This window comes from Larus michahellis, chromosome 2 (assembly GCF_964199755.1).
Source record: "Larus michahellis chromosome 2, bLarMic1.1, whole genome shotgun sequence".
NCBI classification, from domain to species: domain Eukaryota; kingdom Metazoa; phylum Chordata; class Aves; order Charadriiformes; family Laridae; genus Larus; species Larus michahellis.
In genome coordinates this window covers 56,860,224-56,885,954 of record NC_133897.1, presented here as the reverse complement: position 1 = coordinate 56,885,954, position 25,731 = coordinate 56,860,224, and the positions used below count along the sequence as shown (strand labels likewise).

At 38.5% G+C, this 25,731-nt stretch overlaps 1 protein-coding gene across 8 annotated transcripts in view; it reads right to left on the bottom strand.

Annotated features, from left to right (window-relative positions):
• The window catches only part of SUGCT (succinyl-CoA:glutarate-CoA transferase), a 336,115-nt gene that overhangs the window by 139,864 nt on the left and 170,520 nt on the right, over positions 1-25,731 (bottom strand). For 3 of the 8 annotated variants that reach the window (XR_012585571.1, XR_012585572.1, XM_074575601.1), the window contains exon 13: positions 4,645-4,702. The exons of the other annotated variants lie outside the window; for them this stretch is intronic. Coding sequence is in view for 1 of the 3 variants with exons in the window: in XM_074575601.1 (XP_074431702.1) it covers positions 4,645-4,702 (58 nt within the window). In the remaining 2 variants the exon portion in view is untranslated. The remainder of the gene's footprint in view (positions 1-4,644; positions 4,703-25,731) is intronic. 8 annotated transcript variants of the gene reach the window in all.

Here is a 25,731-nt window from a genome sequence, read left to right as displayed (position 1 = left end):
AAACTAATCCTATCCACTCAGATTATCTTTATGGCAAGTATAGCATTCCCAACAGCTGGAAATCTAGCATTCCTCCAAGAAGTAAACAATAGCTAGGAGAGGAATTTCAGCCCACTCTTTGAAACGTAGAATCCAGAAAAGCTTCTGCTTCTGAAGTGTTCTGGGGAATACTGAGAGACATACCCATCTGAGAACCCGAGCAGTAAACCCCTGCATGCTGAAGAGACTGGCTATTCAGTAACCTGAAGCTACATACTGTGAGCAAATCCATATTGCAGTCAAAGAGAAGCCAGAACCCATTAAAAAACCTAGCCTGGACACTGCTAACGGTATAGAGGTAGCCTACACAAGACACTGCAAAAAGTCATCTACCCTCATTATCTAAGAGGACAAGACCCAGTTAGTTTTTCCAAGTTGACCCATGTCCATTTATCAAACATTTAAATGCTGCGTTAATACACACTCTGGCTGTATCACTGACTGACCTGTTACTGCTCCATGGCATTAATGACTCCATTTAGTATCCTGCAACCACTTGCAGCATTTTTAAACACTATTATCTGAAAATTCCTTATCACATCAATAACAAGAGGGGACGACAGGGGGAAAAAATACAAACAACTAAATTATTTACTCCCTTCTTGTATCCACTCCAGCTCCATTGCCTTACCCTTCCAGAACAGCTCCCACACACAAGCTTCCAATGCCAACAGGCCAGCAGAGACGAAGCACAGCTAGAGTTTTAGTGTCACTGTTGGTTAATAGACTTTTTTGACGCTACTTGCTTGCTCTTCCCCTACAGCTGAAATGAGCATACTGTACAAGATGATTTTTATATCAATGATTTAACATTGGTAAAAGTTTCTGGGCAGTTTAATGACTTGAAAAGTCTTGTCATACCAAAAACCAAATAGGAACCATGACTGCGTATACATATATTAAACAAACCACAAAATTTACAGACACAGACATTGTGCAATTATAAGCTTTAAAAAAGAATCAGTATCCTCTAGCTAAAAAAAAAAAAAAAAAAAAAAAATAATCAGAATCCTCTATCAACAAAGCTAGGCGGTGCAAGCTTCCCTATGATCTCCTTTAAAAGTGATTCCATTTTGCCCTGCAAAGACCATTTCTACAGGTCAGTTACCACTACTGGAAAGTCCAGCAGATGGATGTGCTGGTGGTAACCCCTGGTCCACAAAATTGTGCTCATAAGGAATTAATTGAGAACACTCTTTCATTTCCATGAAAAATACCAACAGACACGAGTGAGCATGGGAATTTTACGGTCAAAAATCTGCATCTGGGAACAGGCCCTCAAGAACTCCCTCTCCCACTGTGAAACATAAGAAGCCTAAAAACAGCACATCCAATGGAGGCTGGAAGAAGATAAAACAAGCAGAGTGCTCACTACATCATGTACAAGCACTGAATATTGCAGTAGGTGGGCATGTTGGTCATACAAAGCAGAAGAGTTTTCCCAGCACATAGGTCACTATCTTAGGAAAAAAAAAAAATAAAAAGGCTGTTCAACAGAAAAGAGGGAAGGGACTTATATACCATTAAATCCAATCCTCTGCTACAATAAGCACCCACAGTGCACAATCTCTTTCGTATTAGGTTAAATGGAGACTGTAGACTAACTGGTATTTCTTACATAGAAAGGAATAGGGAAGCGTGGTGAATAGTTCCCTCTGAAGGGGTACGTATGAGCTGCAAGGTCTAAACTTACAGCTGGATCCCATACTTGGTGTTAAAAATGAACAAAATTCTCTTCTCTCTCACAGCCCGCCCTTCATTTCTTGTGTACTGCTGTGAATGCCAGTCACAATCTGGCCTGTAATACAGATGAGGGGGAGGGGGGGAAGACATTAACTCTTCTAAGTGAAAATCAACAGATTTTCAGCTGAAATGAGAAATAAATCAGGTCTGCATGTTCTACTTTGCATGAGGAAATGGTTTTCCTGCAAATAAAAGCTGGATGTTCTTAAAAACACATCATAACAAAATGACAGGAGAATAACGAGAAATGAGGTAAACTGCTGCCAGATTGGTATCTCAAACCTGCTCGGTGATGGCTCATTCCCTAACCTGCACCTGAATTAAAACAGAGCAAATGCTGGGCTGAAATTGACCTCAAGAGAAAGTTGTAATAAGACGAATCCTGATCCTCTGCGGCAACACAAGAAAGACTGTGAGTGTACGATTGTATCACTTGATGATAAAATTTACTAGAAACCTCAGGTATTCTATCCTTCCACCAGTACCAGCAATTTTCCCTTCACAAACATAAATGAAAGGAGGTTTTTAAAGTCTTTCATTAGCAGCATGTGTTGGTTTTGTTTTTCTGCTTTAACAGATTAAAAAAAATTCATTGTGACTTACTTGACCATTGCTCTACAGACTCTCAAAGCATTTCAGAAGGGTATTATTTTGGCGGTGGTGCAATATTTTGATGATTGTTTTTGCCCTGCTCTTAGTTGAGCAGCCATATGGATACATTTGGTTTGTATAATCGGTACATCTTATCTTCTACTTTACAAACAGTATTACTAGGTCATTGATAAGAATATAGCACTCATGTATAAACACCAGTTTAACATCTGTTTATGTTGATAGGTTGGACTATGGAACAAGACAGACAAGTTATTTTCTACCTTTGGTTCTGATTCAGTAACAAAACAAAGTTGTACTTTGTTCCCAGTACTGCAGGGTAATATTTATTTTAGGCAGGTGCTTTACTTAACTGTATTTTAAAATGTTGCAAACTTCAAGTGACTAAAAATAAAGTCCACCGAGTAAAAAGTCAATAGACATTTTACCTCTAACATCAACATGGCTAGAAGTTAGCCCCTGACATCGATCCCTGAAGTTGCATTGGTTCAAGGAAACTAAAGATTACATCTTTCATTACACTTATTTCAAATTGCCTTCAGTGAAGGCATAAAGACAAAGACAAGGCTTTTATCCTAATTTCTTCATAATCTGAATTTTTCTGGGATGCTGATGGATCTACAAGTGTTAAGGTCTCTAACAAACTCAGCAATTACTGAAGCACCTACACCCATATTGAGGAGGTAATCTGTACAATTTGGGTTTTCAAATTCTCTGCCCAAATAAACAGCCTACTTTGAGGTCTGCCATCTTCCACAAAAGTCAAAATATCTCAAAACCACAGTAATATTAAAAATTCAACTTCAACACTGTACTGCACAAGAGCGTGGTGAACCCAAGTCCTCAAATGGAAGAACCAACATTTTGAATTGCAAGAATAGAGCTCTTTCAAAGGAGGTGCTGTGTTCTTGTCACTCTTTCCAAAATCATCGTTTTTTTGAAAAGACCATGTTACCAGGTTGTTCTAATAATGATACCCAAATAGATTTGTTTATTTTCCCACATACTCTGAAATACACTTTACAATGTACTTCTTTCAGGCTTGCTGTCAATTGATCTTTTAAATGGATCATAAGTAAAATCCTAAACTCTCCCATGATTCAACTGGGAGAGGGGAGGGAAAAAAAGTGTGGATCATATTACCTTAATTCAGAGCAAGGATGTAAAAGCTCCAGGGATTAAACAGATGCATGGAGGTTCTGTCATAGAGTCCCAAAACAGCTTTGTGCTAACAAGATTAAATTTCATACCTTGGGATGTCTGAGAGTTGATTTTGCACGCCTCTATTAATATAAGTGGTCTCCTTGACTTCAGTGGTGCTAACTGCGTGAGCAACGATGACTCCTGAGCTTGCATATGTAAAGGTGCCTTTATATGCCATGATAAAATATGCCCAATCCTAATATATATTTAACAAGAGCCCTTGAGGAAATTAAGATCAGAAAGACTAGTACAGCAACTGAACAGCAATAGGAATGAATCACGAAGTAGAAAAATTTACAAGTAGGGATGCTGAAGACAAAAAAAGATGGCTCATATGTTTGAAAATCACCACATCAATACGAAAAATCATGACCTACACAAAGGGAGGCCTAGCTACCTTTTGATAAGACTAAGTTATTTCTATTCTCCATGCAGGAAACTTTGGAAATTAACATATGTTTATCAAATAATTACAATCCTGAGATTAATCCCTCAGAATGCATGCTGACCACGTCACACGACTGGAAGTGCCTAAAAATTGTTTAAACAGTGGTTTGTTTTGGAAAAAAAAAAAACCAAACAAACCTCTCTTACTAAAGTCTTTCACAACAACTTTCTCCCTTTTTCATTAATTTTTTTGTTGTTGTTGTTGTGTGGTTGGTTGGTTGTTGGGTTTTTTTGCTCTGCTATGACAGAACAAAAGCCTCTCCCAGTTTTTGGTGAGCACAATACAATTATTGTAAAAAAAAATAAATACATAGATAGACAGATATCAGGAAGCAGATAAAGTCATCTAATATACTAGCATTGTCATTATAAAAATAACAGCTGCATTTGCCTCAGTGGCTAGTAGCATTTGCAGACTGGATTCTGACTGAAAAATTCCAAAGTATTTCTACCCATCCCGGTGGGGTTAGACTAGACATATACCTTTATAACCAACAGAATAATCTAGTCTGGAATTACTAAGGTATCTTTAAATCATTACAATTCATACATATTATCACTAATAAATAATTTAATGAAAATACATTGTATCTAACTCACACTGCAAGCTTGAATTGTATGGCGTCATTTCTGTGGAGTTCAGCTGTTCTTGGAAGTCCTGGATAATAAAGAGGAAAAAAAGATATCCAGGTGATATAAAGGGCATAGCCTTTGAAATGCTGTGTTATACCTCCCAAAGGAGGTACTTCTACCTTGCACAGGCTGTACGTGCACTATGCATTTAAATCTGTCAAAGGCAGAAGTGAAACCTAGCAACAAGAGCTTGAACATTTGTATTTCATCTGGAGCTTACATCATTTCTGTCACTTCATGGTATACATGTTCTAAGAGGATCAAGGTACTACAGAGAATGAGTTGCCATCAACTACTCTGTAATATTGCTTAAACAAAGAGACAGAACATGAGATGAGAGAGGAAGATGCATGGGTATAATTTATGAGGGCATTGGCATGAAACATACATTTCTCCAAAATTGGCTAGACTATTGCATGCTTAGGAATGATGGAGTGCTGCCTTCTCTGAAGCTGGCATAGATGATTTCAGTTGTTATGAAGGCCAGATGGTCTTCATTACTTTTCATCAGCTACATGGTAGGCCAGAACTTCCTCAAGGTTTCAGATGCTTTCTCTGTGACTGGCCCAAACCATGTCAACAGAGATAGGCTTGGGATGCTTGTTTTTGGTTTTAGTTCTTGCTTTGTTGGTCACAGAAAGGTACTTATGATTCTGCTGATCAGAAAGTCCAATTTTGAAGGCAGCTGGGGGTGTTCCAAGGAAGTCTGCTTTTTATAAGGAACGCTTTCAGTTATTATGATCTGGTGGCCATAATTATGACTAAAAATGTCAGATCCAGTGCAACTTCAAGTGAAGTGTTCAGTTATTTCAGGACTAGTTACATGCAGGTTCACAAGTCACCATAACAAACAAATTCACTGAAATCCAGCCTGTGAACACAATATCAAGGCCTTCAGGTAAGTGTTGCCCAGTTGGTTGACATCCATTTAAGCCAAACCCCACGGACTGGCTTCACAGCGTCAGTCCAGGTACTTTCATTGTAGAATAAGGTAAGGAGAATTAATTTTACTTCAATTTTTTTTTTTTTCCAACTTTCTGTTGTATGAGGTCTGTAGGCTATTTCAAGATCAAGAACAGAGAAAATGAGTTGTATTTAAAGCAATCCTATTAGATTTTCTACCAAATACCATGACCATTGCTAAGTAGATTGATGAATCATGCCTGCTACTGATCACTTGTTTTTTATCCACTCATGAAAACTCTTTCAACTACAGCAGATTTTTTAAGATGATCTTTTCTTGTATATTTTCATACAGAACTGCATACACATTTGTTTGTATTATAACAGACATACTTTCAAGCCAGAAACAGTTCCAGCTTTCTTATGCCAGTATAGAAGTGTAGTGAGCTAGTAAGAATGATTTTAATGTGAGAATTAAAACTGTGACAGAGTATTCCAGTTGGATCGTTCTCATGTTGAAACAGGAAGGCCTACAGAGAAATATGTACTAAAATAATGAGTTTATAAATTAATAGTGATTGCTAGATATCCCTTGATAGCATCTGAATCTACTGAAGCTGTTTAGAAAAAAAAAAAAAGAGGCAACTTTTACATAGAGCAGTATAAGTACTGCTAGTTACTTCTGAAAGTCCTGTTTAGACACTCTGAATTGAATTTGTTTATAGCTAAAGGATTTTTCCAGACTGAAGACGTGAGTCAATGCAAGAATTTCATAGTTACAAAAGAAAAAGATTCACTACATTCATTATTTATATGGATTTCTTTGACTGCTCTCCCAGAGGCATATGCCTAACTCAGGCTGTGAAGGATGGCAGACTTTCTCAAATTAAAACAACATCAGAGTTTAGACATTTGTGCTTATTTTCTCAAGCCCAAAGAACGGACTTCCCTTCACAGATGGAGTTCTTTATGTTATTAGCTAAATTTCAATCCCACCTAAAGACTTGCCTCCTTAGCACTGAATTTTTATATCCTGTTTGGGTTTATCTTCGGTTTTTTGGTGGTTGCATGTTTGGGTTTTGGGGTCTGGGGTTTTTTTGGTGGTCTTTTGGTTTTTTTTAAGTACTATAAGATGTTTGTAGGAAGGACACTCAGTAAATGGGAATGTCTTGAGAGGATATACTAGATACTTGCTACATGCAGATACTCTCTGTAAAATGTACCACATATGCTAATTCACATCCACATACTCACCTACACATACATTGATAACATTAATGAAGACAAACATTACTGCTAGGAAAAGTTACTAATCATACTATCAATTGCTATTTCAATGCCTAGTTATTTCTCAACTGTAAAATCCTTAACCCTCCCAGATGGATTGGCAGGGAAGGAGCTGGAGCAGGAGAGGGAAAAGGAAGAGGGGGAAGAGAAAAAGATGGAGAAATGGAGTCCCTCTAAAGAAACCAGCTCCACAAAGTAATAAACAGAAAAGATAAGAGTGTTTAATTCAACACAGAGACAACTTTTTCAACTGGGGGGGGAAAAAAAGGGGGGGGGGGAAGCATCCTGGCAGGAAAAAAGTCCCTAGGTGCTTCAGTTTCTCCCCAGGGAATAACCATCAGATCCTGAGCTACTTCTTATGAGCACAATTTCCTCATTGTTAGCAGCTGTTCATTGGTTAGCATTGCACAACTGGCCAGGTGCATTATGAAGAGAATGAAGGAGGAGAGGGGGTTGTCTTCCTCTAAACCATCAGATGGACTAATTGTATTCTCCAATACAGCAGTAACTGGCCCGTGTCCTAGGCTACATCTGAGTTTTACTGAATGTAAATAAATAGTGGAGGGAAAAGGACACCCACAGTCCTGGACGTAATCAGAAGTCATCTTCAGGTATGTGAGGTTTTCTCTGCTCCCACGTCCCCAGAAGCTGGGGACTGCAAGATGATGATTTTTTTTTTTCCCCCTCACAACCTCCTGGGAATTCCCAGGAAAGCCTCAGGGACTGAGCCAGTCCTTCACCAGCTGCTTTGGGAGCACGCAACTGGATGGGTCACATTCAGGCCTGTCGTGTTTACATTATATTTACTGTGGCTGCTGATATTAAAATGGACAAATAGAAGTTATTCTGAAAGCTCTCTGAATTGATTGCTGTCAGTTTATATTTTCATCTTTTCTGTGCGCTATTTCAAAGAATTCTTGATGCGATGAGTATTTATTTTCAGCAGCTTTTCCATATCAGTACAAAAGCTACAATTATTTTGGCACTGCTATCATTGCATACTATTAGGTGGATGGTTCCACCATAACCTTGTACAGAAATAATCAATGGATGCAAGTTCAGACATGTCTATAGTAAACAGAACTACTGAAATGCTTCAACTTAAAAAAAAAATATTTTATCAACAGTCTATCAGTCTTGATATCCCATCAGAGAAGTATCAGGCAAAAAGATGACTAGCGCCCAAGAATAATAACAAGAATCAAGACATTAATGGTGTATGTAAACATGCACATATATTAAATCTAAAAACTTCTCTATAATGATTAAAATTCTAAAACAGGCCTCAATTTTTTTTTATTTGAAACTATCTGATTTTTCACATTATGATTACATTGAAATGGGAAAGATGAAAAAAATCTTACTGAAACAGAACGCTTTCAAAGAAGAGTCTGCAAAACAAATTCATGTTTCTAAACATCTAGGATCTAACATATAAACCTTAACACTGACGAAACCAGAGCATGAAAAACCTATTTTAACCCTTTCTCTGACAGAGGGTAATGTACCCTGCTGGATCATTTGTGCAAGTAGTAATACGAATGTATATCGAAACTCAGTGAATTGTTTTCTGAATGGTATACAATCTACATGGCCAGACTATTTCATACCTAGAACATCAAGCGCTAAATAAGGCAGTGAGAGAGTGAAACAACACATGGAGTGCCGCTCGCTATATAAGCTGTCCCATGCATGCCTTGCTCATCTCTAACTACATGTACTCAGATGATAAAGTTCACAATATATTGAGATTGCACACACGCAATTTTAGATTGGCTTTATTGCTTTGATCACCATGGAAAACAGAAAAGCATAAAGATACTTACAGACTATCATATAGTAATGGAAAGCAAAAGTTTGAAATAAAATCTGTCCTTATCACCATAAAAAGCTATCATATTTTTCTATTTCATCTCCCAAATCAAGTGAAAAAATTATATCTAAAGGATATCTGTACAAACTTCTACCAAAAAATGGAAAGTTAGAAAGAATTGATTTTTTTATCTGATATTCTGACTTCAAATGATTTTTGTTTATGACTTCAAATAATTTTCTCTTGCTGAATTTTCGTCAGTTGTATTGTATTTCTCATTCTTTTCCTATATTCTTGTACACATATTTAAACTATATTTTTCCACTGCTTTAACTGAACGTTTTATGTTGCTCCCCCTATTACAGAAATCCCAAATAATGTTACAATTGTGATGGGAACAAATAAACAGCTGTTAACAACAAGGAGTTTGTACTTTCAAGTAGCAGCTAAATATCTGACAGCTATTCCCTTGAGAAGTACTAAAACTGAGTAGTTCACTATTGTACTGCTTGACTCAAATTGGGACAGATTTGTCACCAAACGCAAGAGAATCAGAAGAAATAGTTTGGCCCGTTGTTTTTAACATCATTTAAATGTTTGACTGAGTTTTTCCTATTTGAATACCTAAACGAGCACTTTAATTAAATATCTCAATTAATGTTTGTATTACCTGATTGGCTCTTCTGGATAAAGCAGACAAATCACAACACCTATGTTTGTGGGTGCAAAACAACTGTAAAATTACACAAGTTTTTGAAGTCCAATTATAAAAATTATTCAGCCTAATGTTAGATATTTGGCTCTAAAAATCTTGTACCTCAAGCCATAAATAATCTGATTTCCATTTTACATTACCTTTGCTACACTCTACACAAGGCTTTACATGGTTGTTTTCACCTAGTTGCAATTTAAATTCGGTTCATCAAGCCTTTCCTTTCAGATGATGAAATAAGAAGAGAGATTTATCTCAGCTTGACCTGTTTCTCCCGGTGGCCAAGGTGACTATATCCGGCTTCCTGAGACTGGATGGTCACTAAACACTATCAACTAAAGTTGGCACCTTTCCCTTCCTACTGGATCAGTAGGATGCTGTCACCCAGCTGCTCTGGATCTTGATAATAGTGTCTTGTTTTTCTGAGTTCATAAATATTTCTGTCAAGTTCCACTCACTCCGGGCTCTCGGGTGGCTATGGGAAAACATGGCAAGCAAGCAAAGCTTAGCAAAGGAATGTGCATTAACCATTGACACATCTTGTCAACAGTAGTCACAGCCACAGATGACTAAAAGGAAGAAATGGTCCTGAACTTGCCTCTGCCTCTGCTCCTATTCAGGAACCTATTGTTTCTCTGGATGGGCCCATCAGAGAAACCGTTAAAGGAAAAATTGCTAGATCGTGTTGCTTTTTCATAAAAAGGCATCATCCCAGAACAAATGTTTTAATCCAAAATAAAACAAAACAAAATCCCCAGTACAAGCTTGATATGGAGCTATTGAAGACAGTCCAGCAAAGAAGAGACCGAGTGCTGCAACTGTTTAGCCTGGAGAAAAGAAGTCTCGGGGAATTTTATCAACATATATGAATACCTGAAGGGAGGGTGTAAAGAAGATGGAGCTCTCTTCAGTGGTACCCAGTGACGGAACAAGAGACAATGGGCACAAACAGGAGATGCCATCTGAACATCAGGAAGTACTATTTTACTGTAAGAGTAACTGAGCATTTGAACAGGCTGTGTAATCTCCCATCTTAGATAGAGATATTCAAAAGCCAGCTGGACATTGCCCTGGCAAACTGGCTCTAGATGACCCTGCTTGAGCACAGGGGTTGGACTGGATGACCTCAAGAGGTCCCTTCCAACCTCAACCCTTCTGTGATTCTGTAATGAAACTCAGGGGAACACCCTCAAATGGAGCTTAAGACACAAATTGAAATAGAATGGAATTCAAAAAACAAACTAAATTCATACATCTGATATAGACACAACTTTTCCTGTGGCACAGATTTGTTGATGCTAATGTCATACACGTAGAATCATAGAATTGTCTAGGTTGGAAAGCACCTTTAAGATCATCAGGTCCAACCATCAACCTAACACTGACAAAAACATCACTAAACCATGTCGCTAAGCACCATGTCTACCCATCTTTTAAATACCGCCAGGAATGGTGACTCAACCACTTCCCTGGGCAGCCTGTTCCAATGCTTGACAACCCCTTCCATGAAAAAATTTTTCCTAATATCGAGTCTAAACCTGCCTTGGCACAACCTGAGACCATTTCCTTCTGTCCTATTTCGTGTTACCTGTGAGAAGAGACCGACCCCCACATCACTACAACCTCCTTTCAGGTAGTTGTAAAGAGCCACAAGGTCTCCCCGTCAGCCTCCTTTTCTCCAGGCTAAACAACCCCAGCTCCCTCAGCCGCTCCTCACAAGACTTGTCCTCCAGACCCCTCACCAGCTTCGTTGCCCTTCTCTGGACCCACTCCATCACCTTAGAGTCTTTTTTGTAGTGAGGGGCCCGAAACTGGACACAGTACTCGAGGTGGGGCCTCACCAGTGCCGAGTGCAGGGGGACGATCACTTCCCTACTCCTGCTGGCCACACTGCTCCTGATACAGGCCGGGATGCTGTAGGATGCTGTTGGCCACCTGGGCACGCTGATGGCTCATATTAAGCTAGCAGTCAACCAGCACCCCCAGGTCCTTTTCTGCTGGCCAACAAGGCACTTGGCCTTGTTGAACCTCATACCATTGGCCTCAGCCATCGATCCAGCCTGTCCAGATCCCTCTGCAAGGCCTTCCTACCCTCAAGCAGGTCGACAGTCCTGCCTGACTTGGTGTCATCTGCAAACTTACTGAGGGTGCACTCAATCCCCTCGTCCAGAGCACTGATAAAGATATTAAGCAGAACTGGCCCCAACACCGAGCCCTGGGGAACTCCTCTTGTGACTGGCCGCCCACTGGATTTAACTCCGTTCACCACCACTCTCTGGGCCCGGCCCTCCAGCCTGTTTTTTACCCAGCAAAGAGCACTCCCGTCCAAGCCATGGGCAGACAGTTTCTCCAGGAGAATGCTGTGAGAAACCATATCAAAGGCTTTACTAAAGTCCAGGTAAACAACATCCACAGCCTTTCCCAAAGGCTATACAGTCCCATTTTCAGGATTCCTCGAGAAAGGAAGCCCAATTGTGTAAGAAGGATAGTGGATGAACTGGAGATTTTTACTATCATTATTTTATCTGAGGATCTAAGAGGGAAATCTAGTTTATATCCAAAATAGTGGCTGTTCTGTTATCTGCAATGAGTATGGCTTTAATAATAATACATTAATGCATGCTCCATCCAGCATAGGAACCAGTTACAGAACTTTTTATTAAAGTTCTAATTTTTCCCCACAATTTAAATAAAAGGCAATCTTCATCCTTTATTTTCCATGGTGTTTTGAATGAAAAAAAAGTTATGACATCACAATATGATATTAGTCTTTATCTAAGTGGAATACAAATGAAAGCAAGGCCAAAGCTGAATACGAGAAAGGAAATACTGGCCAGTCATTGTCTTGGTCCTGAATATATGCAAGGAGTAATGATAAATAGAAGATCTTTGAAATATCCTTTTAAAGTCTGAACAGGTTCAAAAACATTTAAACTGCACTAGTAGAATCTTTAAAACAGGATGTTATATTTAAGGTATAATGTAATGTGTTTGTCTTTCATGGAGCAATTAATCACTGGATGGAGGAGTTAAGACCCAATCAAAACGGAAAGGTGTTTATTGCTGCAGCTGGTCATTAAATTATTTCTATAAAGCTTAAACACTGGATTTTATTGTTTTTATTACAGATCCGCTCCTATAAAAAATACATTTAAATTTCCCTTTTTAGATTTTGTGGTTTAGTTTCTTGTGCTTCTGTTAACCAAACATTTCTAGGGAAACAGAAATACATTTCCCCCACCCAAAGAAAGGTTATGGTATTCTCTTATCAGTGGAATTATCACTGACAATAGGAACCAGAACTACAGAAAAACAACTCGCCTTGAATTCCAAGACACGAGCCTTGTATCTATGGAAAAAAATGTGAACAATCGCAGTAACACAAGATAATCATGATGTGAGGTTATTTTTCCTTGGGTGGGAATTCCTTTCATTCAAACTGGTAATTAGTTAAAAAATAACAATATTTCTTGATATTTGGAGGTACTTAAGAAGTTTTTCAGTACTCTGAAGATACTGACTTGTACATGCAATCCTTTTAACAAAGCATTCGTGATTTTGGATGAGCACCTTAGCTGGTAGGTAAGGAATGCAAGAAACTTGTCTGCTACATTTAACCCTTCAAATGACAATACTAAAGGAAACATCATTGGTAAAAATATCCAAGGGACACCTGTCCTTTTTGCTTCAATGAGGTATTTTTAGCAGATGTAGGTGCTTTGTGGAATTACATGCTTATACTAAGACATGCCTTTGGTCTGAAGCAAAACCTGTAGACATCCCCAAGAGAAAATTTGAATCCAAAATTTCATCACTTTTGGAGTGATTGCCATGATGAATGTTATAGCATTGCCACACTATAACAAAAAAATCCACAGCATGAATTTGGTGACATCTTAGAGAAGCCAACGTGTAACTACAATGTTTGCAAAAGAAAATTAATGGGCTACAAAGGGCATACTGAACTAATATTTAAAAGAATAACAAAGGTATACAAATTGTATTGGAAAAAAAAAACCTCTTCCTAACTGCTTTAAATAGCAGAGCTGATGCTTTCTGACAATTGGGCACTGACAAAATTATGTTTTGTGGAATGAGTCAAAAATACTGAGGCAAAAGCTTATCACCCTTTTCCTAGAGCAAAGCACAGAATTCCCATGGTATGAGCTCAAGGATTTTACTAGCCAGAAATCTTACAGTTTAACTACATGGCTGCAAACAAATCAATAGTAGAACATGTACGCATTCCCTAGGAAGAAGTAGCAAATACTATCAAGATTTATATAAGATCCTTTTAATGGCCTACATGCTTCCACTTAGCACATCGATCAAGAGGAATGAATTCCTGATAAATTCATTTGTAATGACTTCAATGCTTTTACTACAGTATTATATCCTTAATTTCTTTCCTTGGAATCTGAACATAATTTGTTCGCATTGTCACACGTAGAATTTAGAAAAATGATCTTTGAGTATAAATCCTACAGAAATAGCTTTTTTCCTTTCCTTCATGAACAGTTTTTAAGGTAGGAAACACATACATACAAATCAGAATATACAAACTAGTGTAGTTCATGATGTGAGATTTTTCAGGAAAAAGTATTAATTGTCAGGCCATCAAATTTCAGGGTGGAAATGGATAGTAATCTAACATCAGGAAAAGAGAAATCAGCTAAGTCTCTTCTGTGTTGCAAAAGCATGACTCTAACCTTTTGGAAACATTCTTTGCAGTATGAGGAGAAAGTTATACATTGGACATCATATTGCTTAGGGGAAAAATAGAGTGGATTAAGCTACACCTGGCTGAAGAGGGAAAAATTGTATTTGAAATGTCTGCAGAGCTCATTAGTACCTTGATACTCTGAATGATTCAAAGCTATCTTTGGCTTTAACTCAAGCTGTTGTCCTAAGCATGGCAACACAATTCAAAAAGCTCCACGGTTGTATACTAGAAAATGATAGCGTTTCATTAATTACCAAAGTAAAAACTTGCTAAAGAACCTCTTGGATACCAGTGCATTTTGGAAAGTGAAATAGAAACAGACTGTTAAAACCAGATGGGAAATAGACTATAGCAGCCATTCGTTACCTTTACACCAGCAACCAAGAGCGAGTGTTACCACCATAGTTTGTTCATTTGTATACTGAATTCTATGCTTATATCACTGCATTCCGTTCTACTCCAAGTTCTTTGTAAAAAAAAAAAAAAAAACCAACCAAACAAACAAAAAACCCCCAAAAAAACCAACAAAACCCCAACCAAACAAAAGGCGTAAAACTTACAATAGGTAGTCTCCCAAGCTGAGTCAAATGAAGCATAACCTACAAGACTTTGATTAGCTTTAGACTAAGATATAAATGGATTGATAACTGATGCCTGTGTACAATATACATAAATCTGCACTGCTACTTGAACTTTTACTCACTGTAAAAGGTAATGATAAAAGCTTTACAATACTAAAGAGTAGCACTGCTTTCTTCCTCATCTTTTGCTTGTAAGAATCATATTCAAAGAGTCTGAGCTTTTTCGGCCCCTTGTGCAATTCATAGTAATGTAATGTGTCTGTTCATGTGCTGTGCTCAGCCCAAAATTGTCCATTAGAGTGCAGAGGGAGAAAATACATGACTGCCACAGACCTGGAAATCGAAAATTTTATAACCCAAGACTTTCCTTTATATCATAAAAATCCATGTCTGACAAAGGACAGCTCTTTGGCCCCTCGGCATAGCTACAGCAACAAGACGGACCAGAGGAATTATGCGCTAAGTCTTTTAAGCTGACTTACTTTCTGATAACCTCTTCATTACATTCTCTACTTTGAAAAGCCCACAGACTACTTTAAAACCACTTTTTCTAGTTTGTTTGTTCACAATGAGTGTGACTTTATTTTTAACAGACAGAATTTAAAAACAAAAAATGAACTCAGAGTTGATTAAATAATTTTTGTAAGTTATCTCCAGAATCGCATTTTGAGACAGAAAACTGCTGTTAAGTTCCTCTTATACCATTAATTTCCTTTAAATGTAAATTATTGCTATGTTTTCATTAATGTATTCCTATATTTGGGAAGAAGAACAGACCTTGAACCTACTTAAGTCTACTGCATACTAAAAGTAGGCTATGCAATATACCAGTGAGAAGAAGATTAGCGTGTCTCTCAGCCCCTTCTCCTGTATCTCTGAGGTCCTCTACATACACTTTTAGCCTATTTGGCTTCCCAGAATCATACTCTTCTCTCCAGGAAAGATTTTCCTACAGTCAGAAAATACAGCCATGAACCTCAACAAATTTATTTCAATTATCTGACTAGTATCTGCAGAGGTATTACCTAACCTAGGTCCTGTAACAGCTGCTAAAGCTAGGAAGAATATGCAGTGTATTTGTCCCAAGTCATCTGTTTGAGGCACTGAAGAGGGTCTTGACACATCCTTGTTCTTAAAATGTTGTCACTAATATATCACACTTGGCTTTTGCTGTTTGAATCTGTGTTCCACTTTTGGGGGTGACGGGGCATAACAAAGAGATAATACTGCCATTTCACTCAATATATCCCTAAAATCAACAACTCTATCTGTAGGTTTTCTTTTTTCTGCAATAGAGTTTCATGGGAAAATACAAACATATATTTTTCATTGGTCCAATACATGCAATTGCACAATTTTTGTGTTTTCCCTATGAAAAAAAGAAAAAAAAAAAAAGAGTTAAACAATACTAAGACGTTTCATCCAGATTTACTCCTGGGAAGCCACATATTTAACAAAGATAGTAAGTTGGCCAAGCTAAGGTCTTGTGTAATGCTAAACAGACTTAATTAACCGATTTCTGCCAAAACAAATTTTGAATGCTTTCTTCTCCACCTCATTGTGGTTTATCCTTGTAGACTCTGGCTGTTCTCATGGATTTAGCCAGAACTACCGTACTGGCCCAAATATAAGGTGACTTCAAATATAAGGCCACCCTCGTTTTTCAAAGGATACATAGAAAAATCAGCAAAATCTATTTTTAAAAAAAAAAAAAAAAAAAAAGTCCCCCCTGGCACTTCTTAGACCATCTCCTCCAGCCCCAGCCTCCAAATCCCTTCCTCCTCATGGTCAGCTTGCCAGGCTTGCTGCTGGCTGTCAGCACAGCTGTTAATTCAATGGCTCTTTAAGCGCAGGGTCTGGACCAATCACACCAGTTGTGCACGTCCACTGCTGGGTGGGGACTTCGGCAGAGCAAAGGGGCAGGGAAGGGGGAGAGAGGGACTACTTTCCCCCCAAGCAACTTTGGTAGACTACCAACATCTAGCCTTCTTCAAAACCCTGAAGTGGGTGGATCTGGGCAGCTGCCTGCCTCAGGCTGGCAGGTTCAGAAGGTTCATCACTTAAACGGGGTTTTAAAAGAGGCCACACAGTGAAGCCATGCCTTACAAGTACAGGAGTAAGTTGTTGTGGGGCTTTTTACCTTAAGTTTTGCCTTTCAACCAAGCCTCACAGAAATGTAACAGTGTGCCACTAAACTAGTACTTCTACATTTTGCAAAGCAGCACGGGAAACACTTTTCCTTCTTTTACTGTCACGTGTCCCCCCCACAACATATCTAAGCAAGTATGGTTTTATAACACTCCAGGAACCTGCACCTTAAAGATTAAAAATTCTAATCTGTGACTTAAGTCCATGATAATTCTTCCATTCGTTACTGATTTGCTGTTTACCTCACTTCTCTTCAGAGGTATGACTTTTGCTTAAACTTTCATAAAGCATGTCCTAGCTGAAGGAATACGGGAACAATTCTGCACTTACTACCCAAAGTAATAGCTACCGCGATCAACAGACCTGCACAGAGTAAGAACCTTGCAAGATTAAATCCTCCAACTTTATAAATAACAGAAAGGCAGGACGTGGACAGGCATACGTTTACCAAAACATACAAGAACCTCTTTATACAGCAATATTTACCTCCTTATTGCAAGTTCCAACTAAACTGTGAAAGATGAACCCAAGAGGTTGGATATGATCCTCCACATTTTCAGAATTCACTGCCTGGCTGTCAGGTATCTTTCTGGTTATTGTGCCCTGCTTCAGCAGGACAATTGGCAGGAAATAGTGAAGTAACTGCTAATTATTTTCTAGAGTAAACCTAATCTCACTCCTTGCAACCAAAATTTGCTGGGACACGCACAATCAGAAGCGAGATAACTTCACCTTTGGGATATAAAACTCAGCTGATCTCCGAGTGATATCTGTGATTCAGAGGAAGCAATTCATTTTCTAGATAATGCTATTTGTGGATAAAGAGGAAACCGCTGTTGGCAAAAAAGGACAAAGACTGCGTGTTCATGACCTTCCATAAAGATTCTGATCATGCCAAAGCCATTTCCCTTTACAGACAGGTGGGATAACGCCTGGCAAACAGCAGGGGGGAAAACACTGGAGTCATGGTGTATGAATAATGTCAGTGATTTCTCAGATAGTATCTCAGGAATTTAATGGCTACAGTGTGGCCCGGAAATGAGCCGTAATGAACAGCATTGAATCATTTCATCTTTAAATACAGAAAGAACAAAGTCTAATAATTATCCACAGCGGCTTAAATTGAGAAAACCACAAATGGATTTCCCATTCAAAAAGCAGGGAAAAGGCTAAGAAAAGTTGCGGCCAAACGCTGAAAGAGTTAATTTAGGACTCTGAGTATCAGGCTCCTGCTTTCTAACCACTGGCTCAGAGGCTTCTGATTCAAGTAGATGGCAGAAAAGCCAACACGCTTTTATCAGACATTAGTGTTTATAGAAGCAATACAAAACAGGATTTTGTTAAATGTATATATTATGCCAGATCAAACTATAAATTGAAACATCTGTGTCCAAGTTAATCTCAGATACAGCAAGGAGACTATTTGAATTGTCTGTTTCCTTTTGTGACCTTTTTAGTTGTAGCTTTGTTTGAAAGGGGGAAGGGATAATTTTCTTAGGTTTTTATTCCTAAGAAACAATGCCAATAGTCCAATATAACAGCAATATCTTTTAAAATCACCCAGCTGAATAGCAAAAAACCTTTAGTAATTTCCCAGTATTGTTATATAGGGACCTCTAAAAAATAAACTATAGTCATATAAATAGAGGCATGTAGTTTTAAGCATGCTACAAGCCATTCATGACATAAGCATTCAATTAAAACTGCTTTTATGAGCAATAATCACATTCTGAAAAAGCAAACACGGACGGTTTGCGGATATAGCCATAATGCCTGCAAAATTAACTTAAAAAAAACAGGTAAACATGTTCAGTCTCTATGCTACTTAAATAAAAGATTTTAAAACTCTTTTGTTCCTGCCTCCAGGACACGAGGGACAGGAAGAAGAATTAAGGAAATTTTTTTATTATTATTTTTAAAAAATGGTAATTATTTGCCTTTATGCAGTCATATTGTCATAAACCAATCTTAGTTTAAGTGAAACAATGATTTCAATATACAAATTTCAGTTAAGGAAGTAATAGAACAGAACAGCTGTAGTTTCCAATAGTATAAATCAGGCTAACTGGCAACAGCATAGCAGTTGAAAGTAAGACAGAAACTTTTTATAGGCCACTCCACATTTAATCTTGAGCTGCAAGTGGCTTATGATAAAGTTTTGCAGTAGCCACTTCTCCTCTAAAAGGATATATTGTTTTAAGACCCACTCTTAAACCCATAGAAGCCACTTTTATTGCACTGACACAATATTTATGAAGTAGCCAATGAAGTTTCCTGGGACTAGCTCTTCCCCCATTCTCCTGACTCTGCCCTTTAATCCCTTTAGTCTCTTTATTTTGAATGCTACCTCTTTCTGAGCTCCTAACCCACTGCCTATCATGCAAACTCTCAGATTACCTATTTTAATTTGTCAGGGCTGCAAAGGGTTCATGTAAAATAAAGCAGCAGATCAACATTTTATGAGATTGAGAGGGGTGATAATTGGTATTTCAGAAAAGAACTTTTCTGGACCACAATATAAACATATTGTACCGTATACAATATATAACAGAAGTAAGTCTTCTGAAATTCAGCTGCTTAAGACGACCATGAAGTGCCATCTCACCACCTGTAAAAGGGTATTTTCTAGTTTTTCACATTGTACACTGCATGAGCTGTGGTGTCACACCTGCCAGCAAAGCCACGTGTCTATTACTGCACCATTAAATGCACCTACTTGAGGCCGCTGTCTGTTAGCACTGCATACCATGCTGCGTAGCATCGAATAAAATGGTGACTAGGTATTATTTTATCCCTAACTTCACTTCATGAATTCTTTACCATTCAGAGGGCAACAGACACAGGAACATAGGCACAAAAAAACCCCATAAACAGATAACTGGAACTTAAATGCTGACTTGAACAAAGGGGGACAGAATTATATTCCATCTCATTTCACTGATTTACTGTTGAGTCGTGTAGGAGAGGTGATATACAGACTATCAATGCTATTTGAAGGGATGCTTTGCTTCTCACACCTGAGGGAATGGAGCATTAGCATCTATGTGCTCCAATAGGTGACTTTTTAGATTTTCAGTTTTCAGGGAGAAATTTTTTAAATTTGCAAATGCTTGGAAAATTTACTTGGAAAGAGTGATGGGGGAGCTTACAAACTTTTGGCTGAAGTTTCTTATATTGATGATGTTTTTCATTAGAAAAATAAAAAGAAATTGATCAAAACCATACAGTTTTCACCAACAAAACTGGTTTCAGTCAAAACTTAAAAGCTGAATTAGATCCAAATTTATGCTTTCAAAATGACAGCCTGAAGTCTGTTGGTCTCAGTTCCTCTACCCATAACCAGTTACAAAGTCAGTGAGTGCCTTGGCATGACTTATGTCACCGAAGCTCCATATCCGTGAATATTTGGAAAACCTTCCGTTTTTTTCAGGAAAAGTTCTACTATTACTTAGCTTCAACCTCCCACTTTGTGTTGAAGAAATTATCGCCTTCATATCACATGAACACTGTGGGGGGGTAGGAATTGTGATCAACCAAATTTACTATACAAATCCACCACTGAAAATGATCCATTCAGAATCCTATACTAGGACTGAACTGAAAAGATTCAGGCAGTAGCTGAAAGACCAGCAGGACAATGAAAATTCAGGGGAAACAAACAGCTCCGTGATCCACTCTCTATTTGCAAAGAGACCTCTTACACACTAGTTAATTATTGTGTAGTCTAATACCTCTCCTCTGAACATGAATATAACACAAACTGGAACTGAAAAATAGAAAAGTGAAAGGCATATGAATAACACCGTTTATCTCTCATGATCAGTTGGATTAAAAGGTTTTGACAGAAAGCCTTCCATCCGCAAGTCAGGACAGCAAAGGCAGGTCCTTTTATGGAAGGAGATTCATTGTCATCAACATTGAACAACAAGCATTGTTAACTTCACAGAAATATCACAGTAACACCTTAGAATCATAGAATTGTCTAGGTTGGAAAGGACATTTAAGATCATCAGGTCCAACCATCAACCTAACACTGACAAAACCATCACTAAACCATGTCCCTAAGCACCACGTCTACCTGTCTTTTAAATACCTCCAGGGATGGCGACTCAACCACTTCCCTGGGCAGCCTGTTCCAATGCTCGATAACCCCTTCCATGTAAAAATTTTTCCTAATATCCTTCCTAAACCTTCCCTAGTGCAACTTGAGGCCATTTCCTCTTGTCCTATCACTTGTTACTTGAGAGAAGAGACCGACACCCACCTTTCTACACCCTCCTTTCAGGTAGTTGTAAAGAGCGGTGAGGTCTCCTCTCAGCGTCCTTTTCTCCAGGCTAAACAACCCCAGCTCCCTCAGCCGCTCCTCACAAGACTTGTTTTACTTGTTGTGAGGTGCCCCAAACTGGACACAATACTCGAGGTGGGGCCTCACCAGTGTTGAGTACAGGGGGACGATCACTTCCCTAGACCTACTCACCACACTACTCCTGATAAAGGCCAGGATGCTGTTGGCCTTGTTGGCAACCTGGGCATGCTGCTGGCTCATATTCAGCCAGCAGTCACTAAACGCTCCCAGGTCCCTTCTTTGAAACTGTCTTAATCTACTAAAAACTAATTTTAACATTTTCGCTTACCAATCCCTAGACACCAAGCTTATCAAAATAAGCTTTCTGAATGGATTTGACAAAAATATTTAATCCTATTTGGTTATTTTTTGGGATTGCGTTTTATTGATTCTGTATTTCAAAACAGAACTATCACTTTACCTGGAGAAAGCTTCTAGCATGGAAAGCAGCAATTTCAAAGGCACTGGGAAATAAATAAATTAGGTTTTTCAAAAATCAAAAGGAGTGCCTTTCTTATCTTTTCAGATAAACAAATAATACTGTCTTTAGAATACAAAGCCAAACTGACAAATACTGTACAGCATACAGCCATGTAAATTTGCAGGTGGAAGGGTGAGGACAGAAGGGTAATTTTGCAATCCCTTTCTGACTCCAGCCACAGTTTAGATGGAAAAGAAATGACAGGCCATGAGATCTGGCAGCATAATATGCCAGGCACCAAGCGTTTCCAGGACGAGTTGCAATGTGATGGTGACAGAAGTATGACAGACCCACTGCATCCAGTTAAAAAGTGGATCAGGATCAGACACCTTAGCACTTGCTGTGTAAAATTTTCTGTAAAAACTGCATTGGCAGTACAAGCAGACAAGCAGAACCATCTCCAAACAGCTGGCTGTTGAGTCAGCTCCACAACTGGTGATCATTTCTATCAGTCTAAAGTAGTATCTAAATGAGATTGAGGTACATTTATGCCATTTTTCCTCATCTTGTGTCTGTAGCACAAAAGCCATGGGTTTCCATTGCTCTAGATTGTCCCAAGATCTATACGTGCACAGACTTCTTGCATGAAGCAGCATTCAGCCCTATTCAGCCTGAAATTAATGGAGACAGAAGACAAAGAATTAGAGTTACAACCTGAAGTTTGCAAGAGTGTCAATCGGTGGGAGCTGAATAGTCAACTCTGCAGAACTAAACACTCTGTTCTGTCACACTTCACTTTCCAATACATGTGAAAAAAAACTTCTTTGACCTTACTTCCCCAAAGGTACACCTAAAGTAAGATAAACACATCCAAAAGCAAAAATATGAAATCGTACATTATTCTTAAGGTACCAATCTCTTCCTCAACAGAAGATAAGATAAAGAACAAAAAGCACGTGGCAGATGTTAGTTACATTGCTTAATGTTGTACTGGAAAGTTTTCAGTTAAGTAAAACGGAGGTAGAAGATTCTTCATACAGTAGGAAAAAAAAAATAATCCTGCCATATCCTGGATAGCATAGAGTCCAGCAGCCAACAGAGTAAGGGTTGACACCAGCATTCTTCAAAGCCATTCCCAAAGCATGAAAAAACACTCTCTCATGTTTTAAGAAATATTGACAGTATATTTTTTGTGACTGATGCGCTTCTCCTCTGAAGTCGAGAAAAAGGCTAATGGACTGCTAAAACGTTTCAGTTCCAAGTCTGTACTCATCTATTCTGAGGACTATATATTATAACTAATTTATCAGGATTTGCAGTTTTTACCTAACAGCCTTGGGGTTTTAACAAGAGCTTATTATTTATGTGCACAGGGTTTGGACAGTCTAGTAGGAACTTTTCTGAGGCCTGGGATCGCTTTTAAACTTCTTTTCCACCACCCCCCCAACCTTCTGTTCAACAGTGGTAGTCTATATCCATCAAGCCACCTTTCCCAGGCAATTTTAAAACCTCAAAATGAGAATTAATTGGTTTCTTGATTTGTCACAGTCCTTCCACGTACAGAGGAGAATCTTATAGAATACAAAATAGTTAGAAATTATTAGAAGAATAAGGTTTTCTTTCCTTAAATAAATAATCAATCACAAAGACAATAAAACTACTGGGGATACCTCTGGTCCCCCCATTTGCCTTTAGTCCTGAAATAAAGGAAATATCAACTCAACCTGACAGCATATCGGATGCTTCACAGTTATCTGTCCTGTTATTTTCTTACCCTGCACCTCACCTGTACTATTTCAACATTTAAGCATAAAAAAAAAGTTTTGTGACATGTAGATGACCTGATGTCCTTCACTGACACAGCCCAATTCACGCGGTCATCACTAGTCGATAGTGTTGGTGAAACACAAGTCAAGCCCATAGGTGGCCAAACCTTCTGTGGTCAGATCTACACCACGACAAAGAAACATGAAATGAAAATCTGTCCTGAACAAAGATGGAACATGGTATGCTAATGAAGATTTAGGGCTTGAGAAAAAAGGTCAGTTATTAGCAAAAAACCCCAAAAGAAATAGGCAGCAATTATTGAATAGTAGCTCCTTCTTTAGACATGCTTACTTCAAACAGTGCATCTTTATATTGTTTCACTTAGTCCCTTTGAAAGGAAACCACAACATGGCTGCCTTTGAGAATAAAAACATTCACATGGCACATTAGAATGAAACGCTTATGAAGCTTTACTGTCACTTCTTTTGCCAACGGCTTTCTAGTCAGGAAAAAAACAAATTTAAACTCTTTTCACTCAAAACAGTCTTAGTCTCTTAACAGGATTTGTAGCTGTATAATATAATTATCCTCAAGATGCTCAGAACACTGCAGGGCCCACAGTGGCTAAAAGCCGAAGAGATGGCACAATCAAACTACAAACATTTTCTAGAACACAGCCACGATAGCACAGGTAATGCTGGCTGAAGAAGGAATAAAGCAAGGCATAAAGAACACACAGTTCATTCTTTAGGTACTATCTGTTGAGAGACAGAAAGGGTGGAAAGTGTAACAGTGTATTTGCCTGCACAATGCATGGGGGAACGCAATAGCACATATTCGACCTATCCTCCCTCTACTGTAGGACAGTCATGCCCCTGATGCCATAATTTTCTCCAACTCCAAGCTGTGTTTCAAATGAACTAGACTCCTGAAAGGAAAGCAAGGAAAAGGAAAGCAAAAATTCTCACTCAAACTTTGATTTGAACTGCTTCTGGAATTTCAGATGTAATCATTCCTCCTCCCCTTCAAAATTAACATGCATTTCCTGCTTCTAAATAAAACAAGAAAAAGATTTCCCAGAATACTATAAGAATGGCTGTTACAGTGCAATCAGAAGAAAAAAGGTCAGAAATTTTACAAGAAAGTATGTTATGAAATTTCCAGTATGATTTTGCAAACTTCATAGAGTCCAAATATTTTGGAAAATGATCCAAACTTTTAATAATAATAAAGCAATAATACTTAACATTTACCCTTTGGGGTTGAGTAAGTAGACTAGAGTATCCTGGGGAATATTAAAGAAGAAGGAACCTGATGATTCCCAGTTTTGATCTTGAGTACAAATCAGATAAAATGAAATCTTACCAAGTACTTTTTAAGCGGTATTTCTGGGTTTCTTCATGTGAATCTACAGATAATCACAGTTTAGAGATTACTCATCAGAGTGTGAATTCTTTTGTGCATGCCCCGTTTTGTGATCTGATTTTAGTTGAACACTGTTTTGTGCATATTTCTTTGCAGACTCGGCATTTTTCAACTTTTGGAAATCTACATAGCCAACCTACACTACACACAAGACTGGAAGAAGCAACCAACCAGAAAATCTCCAGTCTTTCATGCACACACTTAAGACATCCCATACAGTGATGCACACAGGCTTTCTCTTGGCCCTGGCTCTGTATTACACAAGCAGCTCCAATGATTGTTACAATCCCAGTATCAGGACTGGGATGCTGGAAGTGAGTCTGTGACCCAACTACCTTCCCTACATGCAGTCAAAAAAACCCACACGCTCTCCTTTGCTGCTTTCAAAGCTCTGCAGGAGGGTGAAGAACACACCGCCACCATAGAGATACCCCATGTTTTCCACAATATAGCAGCTTTTTACCTTGTTAGATTGCTTTGACAAAGAGGCACAAATCCCTGTGGCTTACTAGGGCTTGCACAGTTGGAAAGAGCCGTGTGACATGCAGATCAAACATTGAGCAGGCAGAGGCACAACAAAGGGTTACCATGGTGGAAGAAGAGAGAAGGATTACATGGTATTCATACGGGGCAGGGGTAAGGGGGAAAGAAATCATGTTTCATTACAAGTATGTTGTTCAGATTAGCCAAACTCTACCTTCTTCATTCAACCAATTCCTTGTTGGACATTGTCTCATAAAAGAAAGCACTCCTCCTTTATATTTCTCTATTTATGATACAAATGAGGATAGCTGGAGCTTTGGAGGAAAGAAAAAAAAAAAAGAATAGGAAAAAAAAGGAAAGAAATCTTAACCAAAATGTGACCTTAGCAGATGTAATCCAATCTGATTTCCACTACATTAGCCTACGGATGCTTATGCAACTGCCTA